Here is a 21,053-nt window from a genome sequence, read left to right as displayed (position 1 = left end):
TAAAACCTCAATTTAATATTATTTATAAGGCCTTTATTAATCAGTGCTTATGCCACCCTTTATAAAGCACATGTTTATGTCATATTTGACATAGTGGGTTGTGGGTTATAGTGGGTTATACATTTGACATTGGTGGTTATGTCACACAGTTATGCCACATTTAAGAACCCTTTATAAAGCATGACATACGGTTGTAGATGCTGTGTTTTTTTCTCCATATCTCACTCCCCATGAGACACCCTCGGAGAGTGGGATATCCCAAAAAACACATTTCCAATTCACACATATAATTCTAAATTGTACATGTGTGAAATAGGACATATGTAAGCATCCATGTTATTATTTCCATTCACCTCAATTTGTCAGGACAAGAAACAATCACCAAAATAACAATACTGTAAATGATTGGATGATGTCCTCTTTTTCCTGTAATGCTTGAGACCATAGTTCCAGTTAATAAACAAAGACTGCTTTGAATTACCTTCTCAGTAAACAACAAATGTCTGACGCTGTTTATGACTCGGTACTAAGTGTTGTCTCAATGGCTGTTCCACTTCCAACATACATTCCCAAGTATGGGCAGATGTTAAAACCAGGTGTTTCACAACCCTTCTTTTTGAAATGTCCTCATCTTCTCTCCTGTCTTTTTACTGCACACGTCTCAGTTACTCAAAGACCAAAGTAACACTATTTAGCACTCAGTTTCAAATGAAAGAAAATAGCCTCTCAATAAATAGCTGGCCATACATACTGTTGGAGTTAGTCGAGTGTTCAGCCTTATTCTAAAATGGGTTAACTAAAACAAATCCTCAGCAATCCACACAATGCCCCATAATGACAAAGCGAAAACAGGTTTTTAGAAATTCTAGCAAATACAAAACAGAAATACCTTATTTACATAAGTATTCAGACACTTTGCTATGAGACTTGGAATTTAGCTCAGGTGGATCCTGTTTCCAATGAGATGTTTCTAGGAGTCCACCTGTGGTAAATTCAATTGATTGGACATGATTTGGAAAGGCAAACACCTGTTTATATAAGGTCCCACAGTTGACAGTGCATGTCAGAGCAAGAACCAAGCCATGAGTTCGAAAGAATTGTCCGTAGAGCTCTGAGACAAGATTGTGTCGAGTCACAGATCTGGGGAAGGGTACCAAAACATTTCTGCAGCATTGAAGGTCCCCAAGAACACAGTGGCTTCTATCATTCTTAAATGGAAGAAGTTTGGAACCATTAAGACTCTTCCTAGAGCTAGCCGCCCGGCCAAATTGAGCAATCGGGGGAGAAGGGCCTTGGTCAGGGAGGTGACCAAGAACCCGATGGTCACTCTAACAGAGCTCCAGAGTTCCTCTGTGGAGATGGGAGAATCTTCCAGAAGGACAACCATCACTGCAGCACTCTACCAATCAGGCCTTTATGGTAGACTGGCCAGATGGAAACCACTCCTCAGTAAAAGGCACATGACAGCCTGCTTGGAGTTTGCCAAAAGGCACCTAAATGACTCTCAGACCATAAGAAACGAGATTTTCTGGTCTGATGAAACGAAGAATAAAGTATTTGGCCTGAATGCCAAGCGTCACGTCTGGAGGAAACCTGGCACCATCCCTACAATGAAGCATCATGCTGCGGGGATGTTTTTCAGTGGCAGGGACTGGGAGACTAGTCAGGATTGAAGGAAGGAAAGATGAACGGAGCAAAGTACAGAGAGATCCTTGATGAAAACCTGCTCCAGAGCGCTCAGGACCTCAGACTGGGGCGAAGGTTCATCTTCCAACAGGACAAAGACCCTAAGCACACAGCCAAGTCAACACAGGAGTGGCTTCGGGACAAGTCTCTGAATGTCCTTGAGTGGCCCAGCCAGAGCCCTGACTTGAACCCGATCGAATATCTCTGGAGAGACCTAAAAATAGCTGTGCAACGACACACCCCGTCCAACCTGACTAAAGGGTCTGAATTATTATGTAAAAGTGTTATTTCAGTTTTATATTTTGTATACATTTGCAAACATTTCTAAAAACCTGTTTTGGCTTTGTCATTATGGGGTTTTGTGTGTAGATTGAGAAAAAAAATACAATTTAAGACATTTTAGAATAACATGGAACCCAAACCGGTTGCGTGCATGCGCCATCGTGCATAAATTCATTTATTTTATTATTAGTATTTTTATTTCCCCCCTACACCAAACGTGATCACGGCACGCAGGTTAAAATATCAAAACAAACTCTGAACTAATGACATTAATTTGGGGAAAGGTCAAAAAGCATTAAACATGTATGGCAATTTAGCCAGTTAGCTTGCACTTGCATTTGTCCTAATTAGCTAGCTTGCTGTAGCTAGCTAATTTGTACTGGGATATAAACATTGAGTTGTTATTTTACCTGAAATGCACAATGTCCTCTACTCCGACAATTAATCCACACATAAAACGGTCAACCGAATCGTTTCTAGTCATCTCTCCTCCTTCCAGGCTTTTTCATTTTTGAACTTATATGGTGATTGGCATTTACACTTTCATAGTATTACCACGACAACCGGCAAAACAGTTCGTCTTTCAATCACCCACGGGGGTATAACCAATGAGGAGATGGCACGTGGGTACCTGCTTCTATAAACCAATGAGGAGATGGGAGATGCAGGACTTGCAGCGCGATCTGCGTCAGAAATAGGAATGACTTCTATTTTAGCCCTTGGCAACGCAGACACTCGTTGGTGCGCGCGAGCAGAGTGGGTGCAATAATTGAATAACATAGATTCCAAAAGGTATTGTGCAACGCTCGCACACGCAACGCGAGCGGTGTAGTCAGCCTCTGAGGCTGTAACGTAACAAAAAGAATTCAAGTCAAGGGGTCTCAATACTTTCCGAAGGCACGGTTTGTACGAAAGATACCTAAATAAGTATTTTTTCCCATGTTTTTCTGCCATATTTGCAGTAGGCCATGTATTGTATAACGACACAATCCTTATTTTAATTCAGGTATTTTTTTTCAGGCTCATATAAAGTCCTATGCTTATGCATAAGCTGTCACATCTGCTCCTGCAACCCCCTCTACTGCTCATCCTGTGTCTCCTTGACCTGCCGCCACTCTCCCAGTACTCTCTCCGTCCCCCTCTCTCTATGTGTGTATGATTGTGTGGGCGGAGACAGGTGTGCTGTAGTCAGAGCATATCCCCACCAGCTACTATTCAGATCCTGTTATCCTGTTGTGCCTGTTTTCCTTGCCTGACACTGTTTTCCTCTCCGCTACAGTTCTGCCCACTCTGACTCTGGTCCCTGTCTCCAGTCCCACATCTCGTCATCCTGCTACTCTGTCCTGGATTCCCCACTCTACTATGCCCTTGGATTCCCCTCCGGACCTGCTTACCCTGTCTCAACCCCTCTCGCTCCAGGCTCAGCACCTGGTTTCCAGCTACCCGCCCGAGCTTCCCTGACCTGCACTTCATCTTCCCCGTGTTTCAATAAATACCTTGGTTACTTTATCCCAGTCTCCTCATCTGAGTCTGCTCTTGGGTTCCCCTGTTCCACTCTAATATGCATATGGTTGTTTTGAATAATCATCACCTAAAAAAAGAGCTGCCCATTTGGTGTGTTAGGCTTTGAAACAACATCCACAATGTTTTCCACTCAGTTTCAACCTATTGAACTTTTTTCTTGAAATTGATAAATCACAGTTAGTTTTAAAAGCACATACTGTTTTGATAAGTGTTTGATGTGATTTTCGATTGCATTTGCCTTGACATCAGTGGTTAGTTGTACAATAGAGCCATGAGTACCAGGCCATTAGCGACCTGATGATCGTTAGCAGTTAGGTACTACCAACGCATGTACTGAATGTATAAGAGGTGGTTGCCGTGACTCAACGGTCACGTCATGTGTTTCCGGTATGTGTGCCTGAAGCGCTGAAAAATATGTACACCTTTAGGGTGGCCCACTCATTTCTAAGGTAACAGGAAGATGGTTTTGCTCGTTGTGAAATTGTGTATTTTAAACACATATAGATCACATGGCTATTGAGAGACATGAAAACCTAGGAGATCTTAGTTTTTTTTACCCCTTTTTCTCCCCAATCGCATGGTATCCAATTGGTAGTTACAGTCTTGTCTCATCGCTGCAACTCCCGTACAACTCGGGAGAGGCGAAGATCGAGAGCCGTGTGTCCTCCGAAACACAACCCAACCAAACCGCACTGCTTCTTGACACAATGCCCACTTAACCCGGAAGCCAGCCGCACCCGCCACAGGAGTCGCTAGTGCATGATGGGACAAGGACATCCCTGCCGACCAAATCCTCCCCTAACCCGGACAATGCTGGGCCAATTGTGCGCCTCTCCATGGGTCTCCCGGTCGCGGCCGGCTGCAACAGAGCCTGGACTCAAACCCAGAATCTATAGTGGCACAGTTAGCACTGTGATGCAGTACCTTAGACCACTGCACCACTCGGGAGGAAAACCTGAGAGATCTGAGGGAAATCTTCAGCTTTGCTAAGATCATCTTACAAATTATTCATGAAAACTGAGATGTCCTTCCTATAATTAGCTGGCTACCTCTTAAATGCTCAAGACACGTGCAAAAACAAAAGATAGGACAGGTGAATAAGATTGCAAGTTTAAACTTTTATTTATAATATAGTACAAGGATATTTTGAGTTTGGTGGGGCGTGGACCTGTACATTATCAACAACAAAGCTGTATAAATTCAACGCCATGGCAACCTGCAAGCAGAACATCACATGACCTGTACTAGCCTGGGTGCCAGTCTTTTTATGCTGTACTGCCAACTCCTTGTCATTCATTGTCATGCCATAGAGCACAAAACAGACTGGCACTCAGGCTAGACCTACTGTATACAGTTTGGCCATGTTTGTGTCAATGTAAAAACTGATAGATCTCTTGAAGATATACCGTATGTCATTTTATACACAGGTAACTGCCAAATAAAGGAAACACCAACATCAAGCCTCTAGATCGCAGTCCAAAAATAAATCATAAGGAATAAGGTATCTATATCTGAGAGGAGAAAACTCCAATAAATAAATACATTTTAAACCCATGTTTCGTCATGTTATTCGGGACCAAACTTTTTACAACCTACTTTTTACAACCTATTCCCCTGAAGCTTGGTTTGAGATCTAAAATTGTTGTGGGGGCTGTCTTGTTAGACTTCAGTGCAGCTTTTGACATTATCAATCATAGTCTGCTGCTGGAAAAACTTATGTGTTATGGCTTTACACCCCCTGCTATAATGTGGATAAAGATTTACTTCTCTAACAGAACACAGCGGGTGTTCTTTAATGGAAGCCTCTCAAATATAATCCAGTTAGAATCAGGAATTCCCCAGGGTAGCTGTTTAGGACCCTTGCTTTTTTCAATTTTTACTAACGACATGCCACTGACTTTGAGTAAAGCCAGAGTGCCTATGTATGCATATGACTCAACACTATACAGGTCAGCTACTACAGCGACTGAAATGACTGCAACACTCAACAAAGAGCTGCAGTTAGTTTCAGAGTGGGTGGCAAGGAATAAGTTAGCCCTAAATATTTCTACAACTAAAAGCATTGTGTTTGGAACAAAACTCTCACTAAACCCTAAACCTCAACTAAATCTTGTAATAAATAATGTGGAACTTGAGCAAGTTGAGATGACTAAACTGCTTGGAGTAACCCTAGATTGTAAACTGTCATGGTTAAAACATATTGATACAGTAGCTAAGATGGGGAGAAGTCTGTCCATAATAAAGTGCTGCTCTGCCTTCTTAACAACACTATCAACAAGGCAGGTCCTACAGGCCCTAGTTTTGTCACACCTTGACTACTGTTCAGTCACTAAAAAGGACTTAAGAAATTTGCAATTGGCTCAGTACAGGGCAGCACGTCTGGCCCTTGGATGTACACAGAGAGCGAATATGAATAATATGCATGTCAATCTCTCCTGGCTCAAAGTGGAGGAGAGATTGACTTCATCACTACTTTTATTTATGAGAGGTATTGGCATGTTGAATGCACCGAACTGTCTGTCTAAACTACTGTCACACAGCTCGGATACCCATGCATACTCCACAAGACATGCCACAAGAGGTCTCTTCACGGTCCCCAAGTCCAGAACAGACTATGGGAGGCACACAGTACTACATAGAGCCATGACTACATGGAACTCCATTCCACATCAAGTAACTCATGCCAGCAGTAAAATTAGATTTTAAAAAAACAGATTAAAAAAACACCTTATGGAACAGCGGGGACTGTGATGCAACACAAAAATTGGCGCATACACACACACACACAAGCACACAATAACATAAGCACTATACATACGGATTTAGTACTGTAGATATGTGGAAGTGGTGGAGTAGGGGCCTGAGGGCACACAGTGTGTCGTGAAATCTGTGAATGTATTGTAATGTTTTAAAAATGGTATAAACTGCCTTAATTTTGCTGGACCCCAGGAAGAGTAGCTAATGGGGATCAATAATAAATACAAATACACACACACACACACACACACGCCATTTAAACGCCCTATGCTCCTTTGAGACCCCTCTTTCAAAATAATGGGCAACTGGGCATTTTTATACATGACCTTTAGCATGATGTGATGTTATAATTGCTTAATTAACTCAGGAACCACATATGTGTGGAAGCACCTGCTTTCAATATACTTTGTACCCCTCATTTACTCAAATGTTTCCTTTATTTTGGCAGTTACCAGTAGCTTCCACTAGCATACATTTAATTGGTTGTACTGTATACGATTACATATGTACTGTATATAAAGTGCAAAAAGAAATTAAAACACTTAAAGTGAAGGCTTGGGCCTGAAGTGCTGTTTGGATGAGTGTGCCAAACATCCATGTGTACAAACATACATCATCATCGGCACATGACCTGCTGGTTTAGCAACTAGATGCCTGATTCGCACTATAGGGCTAAGCCAAGCCTAGCCGAGCTGTACTGAGATGGCCTGGTTATACATCTATCACAGTTCCTGAAACCACGCTAGAAAGCACAATGTGAAAATAAAATATCCAAGCCATAATAGTTTGGTTCAACCCTACAGTGTGAATCAGGAAACAGGGTATCTGAGTTATGTTTATTAGAGCATGGAAGGAAACCTTTCAAAATGTTTTGCAATGGAACAATAACATAAGGGTTCTCTTTCAAATACTAATTTCGATGTATCACATATGGGGATTCGCTAGGATCACCAATACTCTTGGAAGGACCAATAGAAATCGTATGTTGGAGACAGAGTGGCAAATGAGCCACTCTCCAACCCTATGGTCATTCTCGTTCATCTTCCTCGTGAGGACTATTGCTCTCTAGCTCTCAGCATGACTGGAGCCCTGTTTTCCTGCTTAATTGCTCAGAAGCGAACCGTGTAGGATATCTTTGCTGAACGTAGCTCTTCAGACCCTGTTGAGAGGTTGAGTACTGAACGAAAGGTTTTTGCTTTGTGTCAATTGCTTTTCTACTTCTCAGTCTCCGTTAGTAGCTAGCTTTACGGCTAGCTATTTAGACTTGGTTAGCCCACGCTGCAAGGCTAACTTAGCTAGCTCGCTGAGAGGCAAGCTAACCTCACTAGCATATCCATCTGCAAACACGGTAGCATTGCTAGCTTAACCTATGTTCATTCCTTTTGTGTTAATTAGACCGACCGTCTCATACTCACGGTTCCTTCGGTGGAGGGAACACACTACCTGACGGCTAACTCTGCCCCCACGCGGTTCCCTTCAGCCAGCACTAAGCTAGCTACGGCACACCTTCACCACAAGGTAGCTGCTAGCTAGCTAAAGCCCCGCTAGCTAGCTAAAGCCCCACTATCCTCGCGGCTATAGCATTCTACTGGGGTCATTATTGCTAGCTATTAGCTGCCTCCCCATCTTACGGGAGCGAGTGACTGAGGATATATCTTCGCTCTTGACAACCCTCCTCCATGGTGCAGGGACAAGATATACCAGTCATATAGCTGTCCTACTGCCCAGAAATATGAATGCATAATTATGAATACAGGATTTTGAATACTTCTTCCTTCAGATACATTGCCTGCTCTGTCTAGAGAGAGCCCACGTCTATCTGGACTGACTTGCTGCACCCTGAAAGACGCGAAGACCCTGTAAGGGCCATGGGAGACCCCATCCCAAAAACGGTGGCCACGCCATTTGGGGCGGGAGAGCTGACAAACCAATGAAATAGAGGGATACCGTATGCTTTTCCAACTATGTTGCCTACCCTCCCTTTTCCGTCGACACAGAGCAAGGGAATAGGGCCTCCCCCTCATCTTCGAGCCCCTCGATGGCCAGTGACTTTCGGGGCAGCAGTTATACCCTACTCACAACCAGTCCTGGCAGCTATTGGCATGCAGGGTGTATACCCTAGCAAACAAAGCAATGCTCTACTCTCTCGGGGCATAGCTGGTGATATATTAAAAAAATTAATTAAAAACATTTTAAGGAAAGGAATAACGGTCTTCGACTCTTAAAAAACAGGGCCAACCTCCAGGGCAGGGCATGCTCTCTGTTTTACAGAAGTGGTATGACTAAACAGATCGTTTCGTCCTGGTCCATGGTCTTATGCTCCTTGCAGGACTTTTTTGGACAGAGAGAAGGTTTCTTCATTGTTAAGGTCCTCTAGCCACTTTCTCGGCCTGCCCAGGCCCTGACAGTAATACAGTTTATCCTAACTGTTGTGTTGTTTATAGGGGGAAGACACGTCCCTTACGCCCAGTCTCTAAGACTTTAGCTCATCCTGTAATCTCGTTTCCAGACACTTTCGCACGAATGCGCAAAAGGTCTGGTGGACCAACGCGTCAAACTTGTTGGCCTTCGTTAGCCAATACAGAAAGAACGGGAGAAACTCCCATTGCATAGGCATTGGCTTAATCGGCTTAATCTACCAACCAATCGTCACCCACAACACCTTCCCCTTAACCCTCCCCACTCTTCGCAGTCATGTGATTCTCCAAAATGAAATGATGACAAATACATTACTCAGTAGGTCACTCCCATAGAATTCTATGGTCACTCCCACTAAGGCCAACTTTGAATCGTTGATATCCCAGGCGTATATTGCTCCGTGCGCAATAGCCTAGGGATGAGGTTACTCAACCTGGGACATGTCTACTGTGCTTAAGATTCTTTCACAGCAGCTACTAGCCGCTGAGAAGCAATATTCCTCAATCTTTTGCTTTACTACTGCCTTTGGTGTCCCTAGAGTGAGTGTGTGGACAGTGCTCTACCAGCCACTGTTCACATCCGCATTCTGCCCTAGGGTTTTTCAGGCTAGCTCTATACCTAACCCCATCCTTGGTCCAGGTCGACAATTTATTTTTGTCGCACCTTGGAGCCTATGGTTTTTCGTCTGTCACCTTCCTCAGAAGGGCGTTCCTGTTGTTGTCCAGTACACACATTGCACATCTACTTGGATTGAACGAAGGCTCAGGCAAGGGTGTAATGCTTTCAATCATTTGGTTACCACCCTCGAAAGAGACACATCTCATTAAACTGAGATTTGCGCACCATGTTTTGGGCTTCCCCTCACTTTGTTATGAAGTTTTCCCAACAGCTTGTTTCTGCACCTTCTTGCATGCGCACTTCCTCAGCTTTGGAGCCTCTGAGGGTTGCTGATGTTGGGACTACCCTGGCTTCGGTGAGCATGTTTGCGATACGAGAGTTGGCCATATCACCATAGAGTATGTGATACATTGAAATTAGTATTTGAAAGAGAACTTAAGGTTACTTTCGTAACCCTGGCTCTCTGATATGAGTGAGATGTATCACAGCATTTCAATGCTCACAATAGTGCGAGGAGAAGCATGCTTGAGAATGACCACAGGGCGGGAGAGTGGTTCCTTATAAGGAGTTAAGGGGACTCAGCTCATTCGCCACTCTACCTGTGTCTCCAACAGCCGCTTTTGGTTGGTCCTTCTGAGAGTAATAATAATAATAATACATGGGACTTATATAGCGCTTTCAATGACCCAAAGTCAATTGTAGAAACTAAACAAAAAACTGAGATCAAAACAAGACAATGCCAGACTAGGCAAGGCACACAATTGGCCCAGCTTCGTCCGGGTTTGACCGATGTAGGCTGTCATTGTAAATAAGAATTTGTTCTTAACTGACTTGCGTAGTTAAATAAAGGTTCAATAAAAAAATTGTCCCTGCAGCAATGTTCCAACATCTAGTGGAAAGCATTCCCAGAAGAGTAGAGGCTGTTATATCAGCAAAGGAGGACCAACTCCATATTAATGCCCATGATTTTGGAATCTGTGCAAAATATTGAGTTGTACAAATATAAATCAATATGAACTACAGCTGAGAAGAGAAAAAAAAACAAATTTAAGGTTCCGTATTAAACCATTTAATAAGCCATTTATAAATTGTGTGTTCACCATTTATTAATCATTACGCCCACATTTAAAAAAACATTTACTAATAATTAGTAAAGTATTTTTGCAGTCCCTAAAGTGAGCACTATTTATACTTTATGAATATTTTATAAATATTTTTAGTGACCTGTCTAATTTCTCACAAAATGATGGACATGCCATTGGTAGACATTCCTGCATGATTAATAAATGATGAGCAAGCGGTTTGTAAATGCCTTATAAATGCTTTATTATGGACCCTTAAAATAAAGTGTCACCAAAGCTATTTAAAATCCCCCTTATTTATTTTACAATTAAAAATATAACTTTTGTATCACTGCTCCTCCTTCCTTAACTGAACTTAGCACCACTGGGTCTCAAGTAGGGTTCTCAATTTCCAGTAACTCTACCAAAATTCTCAGCTTTTCCAGAATTCCTGGTTGGAGGATTCTGGATTTCTTGCTTATACCCTCCTGATTCTGGGAATCTTTCAACCTGAATTTCTGGAAAACCTGCTGAATCTTTGGAAAGTTACTGGAATTTTGCAACCCTGATCTCAAGGTTTCATGCCTCGAAAATATGAAATTACCTGAAGAAATAAAACTGAGCCTTTCCTTTTTTTATAGAGGAATAACAAGGCATCTCTTGTCCTTTTAAAATGTAAGAAAATATCAGCACGGTTAGTTACACTAGATTACCTGCTTTTTAATATATAGTTCATAGTTGTCGTTTTGTCTTGCAGGCCTATCTATAAGGTCTCTTAGTTATAAAAGCAAGTGTATTCAGCATCACAGTTATGTCTCATCAATTTGACAGGTGAGCAGAGAGAGAGAGTAGCCTGGTTCCAGGTCTGTTTGTGCTGTCTTATGGTCCAACGACCATAGTTGGCTATACAGCACAAACAGATCTGGGACCAGGCTAGAGAGGCTAGTGGGGTCGCCTGGTCGGTCTGTTCACCTTTGACCTCTGACCTCGCCATGCCACACACACCAGTGTCTGAAGGTCATAGGCCATCTATTGGTGCTGGGACCCCTGAGGAGAGAGAAAGAGAGGTGGAGGGTAAAGGCCCAATGCAGGCGTTTTTATGTCAATATCAAATAATTTCTGGGTAACAATTAAGTACCTTACTCTAATAGATTTACATTAAAATTGGCAAAAATAGTTTAGCAAAAAACTATTTCTCAAGCAGTAATTTTGCTAGGACTGTCTGGGAGAGGTCTGAGTGGGGAAGGGAAAACTGAAAACTAGCTGTTATTGGCAGAGAGTTTTGGAAGTCTTTGTAATTGGTCTATTAACCAATTTACTGCATGGTGATGTCACAATGGAAAGCCGAAACTCCCGCCCATGCACACCTGCTGATTAGAACATCCTATGTAGATTGTATTTTCAAACAGAAACTATCAGGAAATAACACTGATCACATTGTTTAACACTTTCACAATGTTCGTTTAACCAGCTGTTAATATTATACAAAACACAGGGAAACATAATTTTTTGTGTACTGAGCCTTTAAAGCATGCTCAGAACTTACACACAGCGTTATAATACCTAGGGCACCTCCTATCTTTACATTGATAGGCTGCTGTGACATTTGTGGCAGTGTGCCCTATAGGTTTTATAAATCTGTGACCTGACATTATCACTACTTGTTTTAGCTAAGCCCTGGATTTGGCGCAGTTGCCTGGTAAACTATATACCTGGATGATTTCAGTTGGAACTTTATGATCCTGCCTATAATAACAGTCCTTACCGTGTTGGTTTAAACCAGAGGGTTTGAATCTCGCTCAGGACCTTATGTCCAGGACAGAAATTGGGCCTTCGAAATAAGAGCAGATCAGTGTCATGCCTATTACACCTTACTGAGTTCTTTATGATAAGTGACCACGTTTACATGCGCACCGTATTCCGGATAGTAGCTCGTAACTCCTACAGAATTATGCATTTCTTGCAGTAAAATGATACAACAAATGTTAATTTTGTCTTGAGAAGAGGAGTGGAGAAATATCATTTCTTTCTTTCAGCATCTCAGAAAATGTAAATGTGCGTCTAATGTTATCTTTGACACTGTTATGCAAGCAGACAGTATTTCAACAACATAAAATATGTTCCCAGAACGAACTGAAGCCTTATCAGAAAGGTTTCATCGTTTTCACAGTTTTTCATCTCCTTAAAACCGGTCAAACTGATTGCATTTGTACATTTTGCACAGAATCAATCATTCCACTGTTTTGGAGTTTTTGCGTTTTCTCCCTGGTACCTAAACGAAATAGACAACTTTACCGGTATTAATTAGGTTACTAACATATTCATTCTATCTATGTAAGACATTATTCTGGTGAGCACTACTTTATTTAGTCTTCTTGGGTAACAAGTTATGACAGAAGAGAAGCTGCATGTATCTAACTATACTGTAGTTGACAAACAAATGGTCTACCGAATGTCGTAAATTATAAGCAGAAAGTTGTCTAAATTAGGGGTGAAAGTAGCCAGTAGGCTATACGGTCCAGTACGGAGTATCAGCAAAATGTATTATTATGGAATTATGGTGTATCGAACTGCGAAGGTAGCCTACTTTTTGAAGTGATTTGTTTGACAATCAGATGAAAACATCATCACCCAACACCCATGATATGTGAAATTGAGCCTACACAGACCGCAAAAAACAACAGTAAATGGGATAAGATGTTTACATGCCACAGTATCCAGTCTAAGATCAGCATATCCCAGGCATCTTATCCGGCTTTCCCACAGCCAGGATAAAAGCTTTTCGGGTTATTGTAAACGGGATATGATGTTTGTGTGTCAACTCGAAAACTGAATACTTGAGTATCCTGAAAAATAAGGCAATATTGGTCTGCATGTAAACGTGGTCACTGTGATCAACTTACTGAGTTGGTTCTCTTGCGTTTCCAGCAGTCAGGGTTGAGTCTCTTCTGCTCGTCAGCCAGAGCCTTGGCCTCCATGGTGTACATCCTCCTCTCCTCGTTCTTCATCTTCTTCCACTTATCACCCAGGATCACACTGATGGCTCTGTATAGGGACACAAGGACATACTATAATTTATACCGTAATTAATTTAGTCACTCATGTGTCTAAATGATTATTCATTACTGTGAGAGACAACACTCTTTTCTCTGCTACTGTAATCCTACCTGTGGCACTTGTCTAAAGCAATGTCTACTCAGAGACGTTCCTATCAGAGAGATCCTTCCATTTTGTAAACAATTTGTCAGAACAGGACAGATGTACACTGACCATCCCCCCCCCCAGAAAATTAGGTTTTACCCGCATGCACACACACACACGTTTGGTCTGCCTACCCACCTGTTATCCTTCCCAGGGTACATCTGTGTGTACTCCAACCTGTACTTCTTAGCGAAGAGCATGAAGGCGTTCATTGGCCGCTTGCATTTGGTGGGCGTGGCCCCGCCAGGGGCCGTCCCTGAGGTATTGCTCCTGTTTGATTTGCTGGTGGAGGAGGGGTGGGAGGAACTGGAGAGTTTCTCTGGGTCAGGGGAGATAGCGCCACTGCTGGACTGGGAGGTCCTACGCTGCCTGGCCATGCTGCTCAGCACATAGACAGCTGAAGAGTCCAGAGGGGTGAAGTCATAACTGGAGAGAGATATAAAGAGAGTGGGGAGATTAACACAATTTATATCATTTCACCAAAATCTTATCTACTCTGTCATACTGAGGCATTGATATTGTCTGAATAAACTAAGCCCTCGGCAGCATATACCAGTGTGCAGACATTTTTGTTTAACATTGGTATTATTCTGTACCTCCTGAAGGTGTCGAAGACAACAGAGTCGTCACAGTTTATGGAGTCTCTGTGGCCTGGAGGAAGACATAGGTCCCCCACCTGCATCTCATAGCAGGGGATACCGTGCTGCACCACCGTCAGGCTGGGATAGAACGAGGACCAGCCTGCGACAGGAAGAGACATGGAGTTGTAAACATTTTTTTTTTTTTTTAATACACAAAAAATATGTGAACCTGTCCAAGATGTAAATCTGGCCTGTACTATAAGGCCCTATCACCAAACAGTCTCAAAGATTATCCTACCAATAGGCCTATCCGCTTCCATGGAACATCAAGAGCTGAACATTTGCTTAATCAATCTGATGATAGCTAGAACTTCCGAACTTCAGACTAATAGCGCCTGCATTTATCATTTGCACGCAGTTCCAGTTCGCCCTGTTCCCTTAACTGATTCAGTTATCTTGTTAACAATTCAAAGACATTTCGTTCGTTTACCTTTGTTTTTCACAAAGAAGGGGTGATCAAATCTGCACTCTGCCGTTAAGAGGCCATCTTCTGGCGAGCCGGGGTCAAAGGTGAGTTTGAGGAAAGCCTGGCCGTACGACACGTTCTCCTCGTGGGCCACTAGCTTCAGACCTTCCGAACCGTAGCTCTGTAAATCAATCAACATCCAGAGAGAAAAATGTGAGAGGGAGACTAGCCAATCATATCAGATCTGGCGATTAGCAAGGGCATGTTCATAAGGCATCAAATGTAAGAAAACAAACAAACAAGGAGGGACTAGCTGGACTTTTTATTTTTTTCCGCTGTAAAACATTTTGCTACCTTTCGGGCGGTGGACGGCATTATTCTCTCATCATCATCTGACTCGTCATCAGAGTCTCCCAGGTCCTCAGCCTCTTGCCACTCCTTGTTAGAACCCCTGTGGAACCGCAGCCGGGTGCCTGAATAGGATGATAACAGCAAAACATTTAGTCAAATAGAGTAAGAGAGAGAGACAGATATTTCTTCTTGCCTTGAGACTTGACTTTTGATGCTTCTTATTGATACATCCTTACTTACAAAGAAGTACAAACAGTATTGGCCTGTCATACTGCTGTCTAAACACCAGAGGCTGATATTCCCTATGAATTTATGTTCACTCTGGATTAAGTTAGCAACACACAGAGGAAACAGGTACATTTAAACAACAGAGTAAACACAGGCTTAAAAAAATTATATATTTAATATAACACTTTTCATTACAGAGTTATCTCAAAGCTCTACTGAGGAAAAAAACAAGTGATATACAATAAAAACAACATACATTTTAGTTTGGGATTAGGACAATGAAAAAGACTGTGTCTACAGAAGTCGTTTTTAATAAGGCCCGTTTTAAAAGTTCTGAGTGATGGAGCGGCTCTCAGATGGTCAGGGAGAGCATTCCATAGGCGAGGGGCAAGGGAGCAGAATGCTCGGTCCCCCATAGTTCGGAGACGTGTCTTGCGGACTTGAAACAGTAGGGAGTGGCTGGAGCGGAGAGTGCGTAGTGGCTCGCTGATTGAGATGAGGTCGCTGATGTCGGTCGGGCTCAATCCATTCAAGGATTTAAATATAAGCATGATGACTTTGAAATCGATCCTGTTGTTGACCGGTAGCTAGTGGAGTTGGGCCAGGATCGTTGTAATGTGGTCTGACTTCTTGCTCTTGGTTAGGACCCTGGCAGCACTGTTCTGGATTAGTTGGAGCCTCTGTAGTGATTGCTGGGAGGCCCCCAAACAGCACATTGCCGTAGTTGATCAGAGAGAAGATGAAGGCATGGATGAGTTTCTCTGTATCTGGCTGGGAAATGGTATGACCCGGACAGATGGAATAACTATGTTTTACATACTTGTTTTATGTGGGCATCGAAGGACAGAGAAGGATCAAACTTGACTCCTAGGTTGGAGATGACAGTGGACAGGTGGATGGCCTAGCCATTGATTGTAGGGCAGATGTTTCCAGCACTGATGACCTGCTTGGGTGTCCCAATAAGCATAGCCTCAATCTTGCTACTGATCAACTGGAGGAAGTTCTCTTTCATCCATGCCATGCCACAGGATCTGTGATATGTTGCCTGATACAGTCCTGAATCCAGAGTGCACAGCCACTTGTTATCAATGTGTTAGCTAGGCTTTTTCCACAAGTAAAAGGTAAACGCACTCAAGGCCATAATTCTAGGAAAAGCTTATCCATTTCTCTCTGTGTATGTGTGTGTGTGTGTGTGCGCGCGCCTGCGTACGTGCGTGCGTCCATACCTTTCAGGAAACAGTGCCAGGCAGTTGAGGGCCAGGAGTTAGACCAACCCATGTCCTCATCATCAGAGAAGGATGACATAGAGAACACACCAGACTCTGACTCACTGCTGGCCTGAATGGGGGACGTTCAAACAAAGAGAAACATATTACAAAACAGTTGAATAGCACATGTCATAAATTGCAGTTGTTGTCGCAAAGTTATAGAACAGTTGCATTGCCCTGAATGAAGCATGCCAATCAGGGTTGGCCAATGCCACTTCAATTCAGTTCATTAAGGAAATTCCTCAATGAATTTCCAATCCATAGAGAAAATTTGAATTTCAGTGAGGGATTTCAGTTTACTTCCTGAATTGACTAAACTAAAATGGAATTGACCACAATGAACACTAATGGTCATACATAATCTTGTAGTAGATAGTCTAGGTGACGTGACACGTACAAAAACATTTTATTCATTCATTCAGTATAGGAGTGGAGAGGGTGATAGGTTCCACACACAGGAAATGGTTGGACTGAAAGGTAAATGGTGAAAGGTTGTACTCTGACACGTCTGCTGCGCTCCCTAAGGTGACCCCTAGAGGGGCTGGGTGCACTGCTGGCCAGGGGAGGTCGGGCGTAAGAATGTAAACTACGACTGGTGGCAACGATGTGCATAGGAGACGACCTGATGAGAGGAATAAAGAGAAATACATATTAATTATCAATACATTAACAATCTAACACCATCACTTTGCCTGTCCATGAGACGACCTGATAAGGAGAAATACAGATATACATATCAAATTCAACATATCAAACATCAACCTAATGCTTTGTTGATGTGTGGCTCTGTCTGTGTGTCTGTCTGTGTGTACCACGTGCCTTTGTGTGACATGCATGTGTATTGTGTACCACATGTGTGTATGCTACAGTAAATGAGTGTGCATATGCGTTGTCAACCCCTAAACACAACAGGTACCTCTTGATGGGAGGAGGCTCCTGCAGTAGGGGGCTCTGAGGGCCGGTGGCAATGTTAGCCAGCTCAGTCAGCCAATTGGTGTGAGGGTAACCAGCTATACACTCCTGATGTGACACCCCAGTTCCCACATGGAACAGCACCGGAGAGGACTGGTTCTCCTCTACCTCCTGCAGCTCTGGCAGGTCATCTGGAGCGGGAGGGGAGTGAGGTTGGTCGGGTTTGTGCTTATAAGTGTTCAGAATATAATTAAATAGAAAATTCCTGTCCTTTATGGTAACACTTTACATTGCAGTCTTATACCTGTATACTGTGTGTGTGTGTGTGTGTGTGTGTGTGTGTGTGTGTGTGTGTGTGTGTGTGTGTTATGTAGACCAATTACATAATAGCAGATATTTACCATACTCCATGGGAGTAGGGGGGCAGCCAGGTGATGAGGACAGAACCTCATTGCATTTCAGAAGATCAAAGGAGTCTTCTATTCTATTTGCATCCATCTTGTTTTCCTCAACTTGTTCAGTCTTATTAACTTCCCATAACATATTACGCCATGTCCAGCTGGCAAGTCTGTAGACAGCCACTGGAGACAACGATAAATTACAATTTCAGAATCTGCCCACAACAGGTATATATAAAACATACAAAATTATGAAATAATATGCTTTGAATTATTTGGTTAAACGCTAGGCCTATGTAATTTATGTTTGCATTGAATATTAATAGGTGAGTAATAAAATAAAAGGCACTGGTTAAAAAAGCATAGATGACTGCATTATTCTACAATCACGAATCCCCATTTCCTGTGGCAATATCACATTATGGCCATAATAAATTAAATCAAATCTGCAGGTCATTACATAGGGGATAAAAAGCCTCCATATAACAAAGTCCTTTGTCTGTGTGGACTAGATAAAGAACAGTCATGTGACCATATGAGTGCAGCCCTTGTTTATAAACTTTGGGAACTTCGCGCATGCGCACCAGAGCTCATTCATTCATAACTGCGTAACAAGCACTTGTCAATAACGCTGTTATGATCATACAAAAATTCACAAAATATCGAGAAAAAAGCAATATAATTTCATAGATAAAGGCGAATTGAGAAATATCAACGTGTCATGCCACCTAGTCTGAGCAATGTAGGCTACATTAAAAAGGATCGGCTGAAGACAATAACAAGCTTTCTGCTTCGTAGCTGTGGCCAAATGAAATGTAGCCATTTTTTTAGGTTATCGTAGAAACTTAAATTGTAAAGTTACAATTATATCTAATGTTAGGCGATGAATGGCTTTCTAGATATCCGATAACTAATCTTGCGCAATTTATTTATTGACATTTTGATTCTTGGAAAACTAGCTAAAACATAGAATGGCACTTATTACTCTTAGAAATGTGAAAAGTTGACATAGCCTATAGCCAACTGTCCAATTACTTTTTTCTATAATGCAATATGTTATTGTGTTGAGTGCTGTCACAAGGGAATATACTTTCTTGTCACAGCTAGAAAATAACCAAGCTCACTTGTAAACAAAAGAATGTCAACAAGTTCAGACACGACGCCGCTTGCGCCCCAGTGTTCGAGATTGTCAAATGAATGAACCGAAAATGTACATTCAGTCCGAAGTTTTTTCCCGAAACATTGTTTTACTACTTTGAAAGCAGGCTGTCTTTGTCACTATATTAATGAATAGCTAGCAAGCTGATAGCCTAGCAAGCTAATGTTACAACCAAAATAACAAACATAACAATGAACAAAATCTGTCTAGAATAAATTGTCAATCGACATCGAACGGTCGAATGACAACTGTTCCACTCCACCAAACTATACGCGCTGAATAAAGAAAATTACACTGCTTATTTCTCAAGATTAGTTAGACTTTTGTTTCTTAGAAATCTGTTATTTTACCAAACCTGTCGCCATCAAGTAACTCTCTTACATTCATTGAAGGGGTGGGAAGGAATACTTCCAAAACCGGTCATCTATTGGTGGATAAAAACGTCAGTAAAGTTAACCTCTAATCGTTATTGGTGGGTTCATGACGGTACTAAAAGAGCCTGGTTTGGTTTGTTAATCAAACGTCCATTGGCTGAATGTGCACGTCCGTTATTTCCCAGAAACAGATGATTGGTCATAACAAGGAGAATACAATTAATCCTTTGTTATTGAAACTCACAGGAATGTTCTTATATTATCTATGTTGAATAACAGTGTAAGGGTTCAATTCTTGGACCGACTCTCTTCTCTGTATACATCAATGATGTCGATCTTGCTGCTGGTGAGTCTCTGATCCACCTCTACGCAGACGACACCATTCTGTATACTTCTGGCCCTTCTTTGGACACTGTGTTGACAACCCTCCAGACGAGCTTCAGTGCCATACATACAACTCTCCTTCCATGGCCTCCAATTGCTCTTATATACAAGTAAAACTAAATGCATGCTCTTCAACTGATCGCTGCCTGCACCTGCCCGCCCGTCCAACATCACTACTCTGGACGGTTCTGACTTAGAATATGTGGACAGCTACAAATACCCAGGTGTCTGGTTAGACTGTAAACTCTCCTTCCAGACTCACATCAAACATCTCCAATCTAAACATCTCCAGTTAAATCTAGAATTGGCTTCCTATTTCGCAACAAAGCATCCTTCACTCATGCTGCCAAACATACCCTTGTAAAACTGACCATCCTACCGATCCTCGACTTTGGCGATGTCATTTACAAAATAGCCTCCAATACCCTACTCAATAAATTGGATGCAGTCTATCACAGTGCCATCCGTTTTTTCACCAAAGCCCCATATACCACCCACCACTGCGACCTGTACGCTCTCGTTGGCTGGCCCTCGCTTCATACTCGTCGCCAAACCCACTGGCTCCAGGTCATCTACAAGACCCTGCTAGGTAAAGGCCCCCCTTATCTCAGCTCGCTGGTCACCATAGCAGCACCCACCTGTAGCACGCGCTCCAGCAGGTATATCTCTCTGGTCACCCTCAAAACCAATTCTTTCTTTGGCCGCCTCTCCTTCCAGTTCTCTGCTGCCAATGACTGGAATTAACTACAAAAATCTCTGAAACTGGAAACACTTATCTCCCTCACTAGCTTTAAGCACCAGCTGTCAGAGCAGCTCACAGATTACTGCACATGTACATAGCCAATCTATAATTTAGCCCAAACAACTACCTCTCCCCCTACTGTATTTATTTATTTATTTTGCTCCTTTGCACCCCATTATTTCTATCTTTACATTCTTCCACTGCAGATCTACCATTCCAGTGTTTAACTTGCTATATTGTATTTACTTCGCCACCATGGCCTTTTTTTGCCTTTACCTCCCTTATCTCACCTCATTTGCTCACATTGTATATACTTAATTTTTCTACTGTATTATTGACTGTATGTTTGTTTTACTCCATGTGTAACTATGTGTTGTGGTATGTGTCGAACTGCTTTGCTTTATCTTGGCCAGGTCGCAATTGTAAATGAGAACTTGTTCTCAACTTGCCTACCTGGTTAAATAAAGGTGAAATAAAATAAAAATAAATAAAAATATCAACATTGTCTGAATTCATTTTAACAAAGGCTTGCATGTTATGAAGAGATCCAAATACAGTATTGTCTTTTATTTTTTTTATTTTTTTTTATTATTAACAACAAATCAATACAGGAAGTACATGAGGGAACACAAGTATATATAGA

At 42.2% G+C, this 21,053-nt stretch overlaps 1 protein-coding gene across 3 annotated transcripts; it reads right to left on the bottom strand.

Moving 5' to 3' along the window:
• Positions 1-10,647: 10,647 nt before the first annotated feature.
• Positions 10,648-19,277, bottom strand: LOC120054197 (HMG box-containing protein 1-like). 3 transcript variants are annotated; one of them, XM_039001651.1, is made up of 11 exons: positions 17,755-19,277; positions 17,358-17,544; positions 16,898-17,063; positions 16,400-16,511; positions 14,949-15,067; positions 14,619-14,775; positions 14,144-14,288; positions 13,686-13,973; positions 13,250-13,391; positions 12,112-12,177; positions 10,648-11,393 (listed from the first exon to the last, which is right to left on the bottom strand). In XM_039001651.1, the coding sequence occupies exons 1-10, from the start codon at positions 17,894-17,896 to the stop codon at positions 12,154-12,156; spliced, it is 1,482 nt and encodes a 493-aa protein (XP_038857579.1). In that variant the 5' UTR covers positions 17,897-19,277; the 3' UTR covers positions 10,648-11,393; positions 12,112-12,153. The 3 variants fall into 3 exon arrangements, with proteins under 3 accessions (XP_038857579.1, XP_038857581.1, XP_038857580.1); XM_039001653.1 differs by having other exon boundaries at positions 16,940-17,063; XM_039001652.1 differs by lacking the exon at positions 12,112-12,177.
• Between the last annotated feature and the right edge of the window lie 1,776 nt (positions 19,278-21,053).

This window comes from Salvelinus namaycush, chromosome 9 (genome assembly GCF_016432855.1).
Source record: "Salvelinus namaycush isolate Seneca chromosome 9, SaNama_1.0, whole genome shotgun sequence".
NCBI lineage: Eukaryota > Metazoa > Chordata > Actinopteri > Salmoniformes > Salmonidae > Salvelinus > Salvelinus namaycush.
Note: the sequence above shows the minus strand (reverse complement) of the source record. Positions and strands in the feature narration are given on the sequence as shown.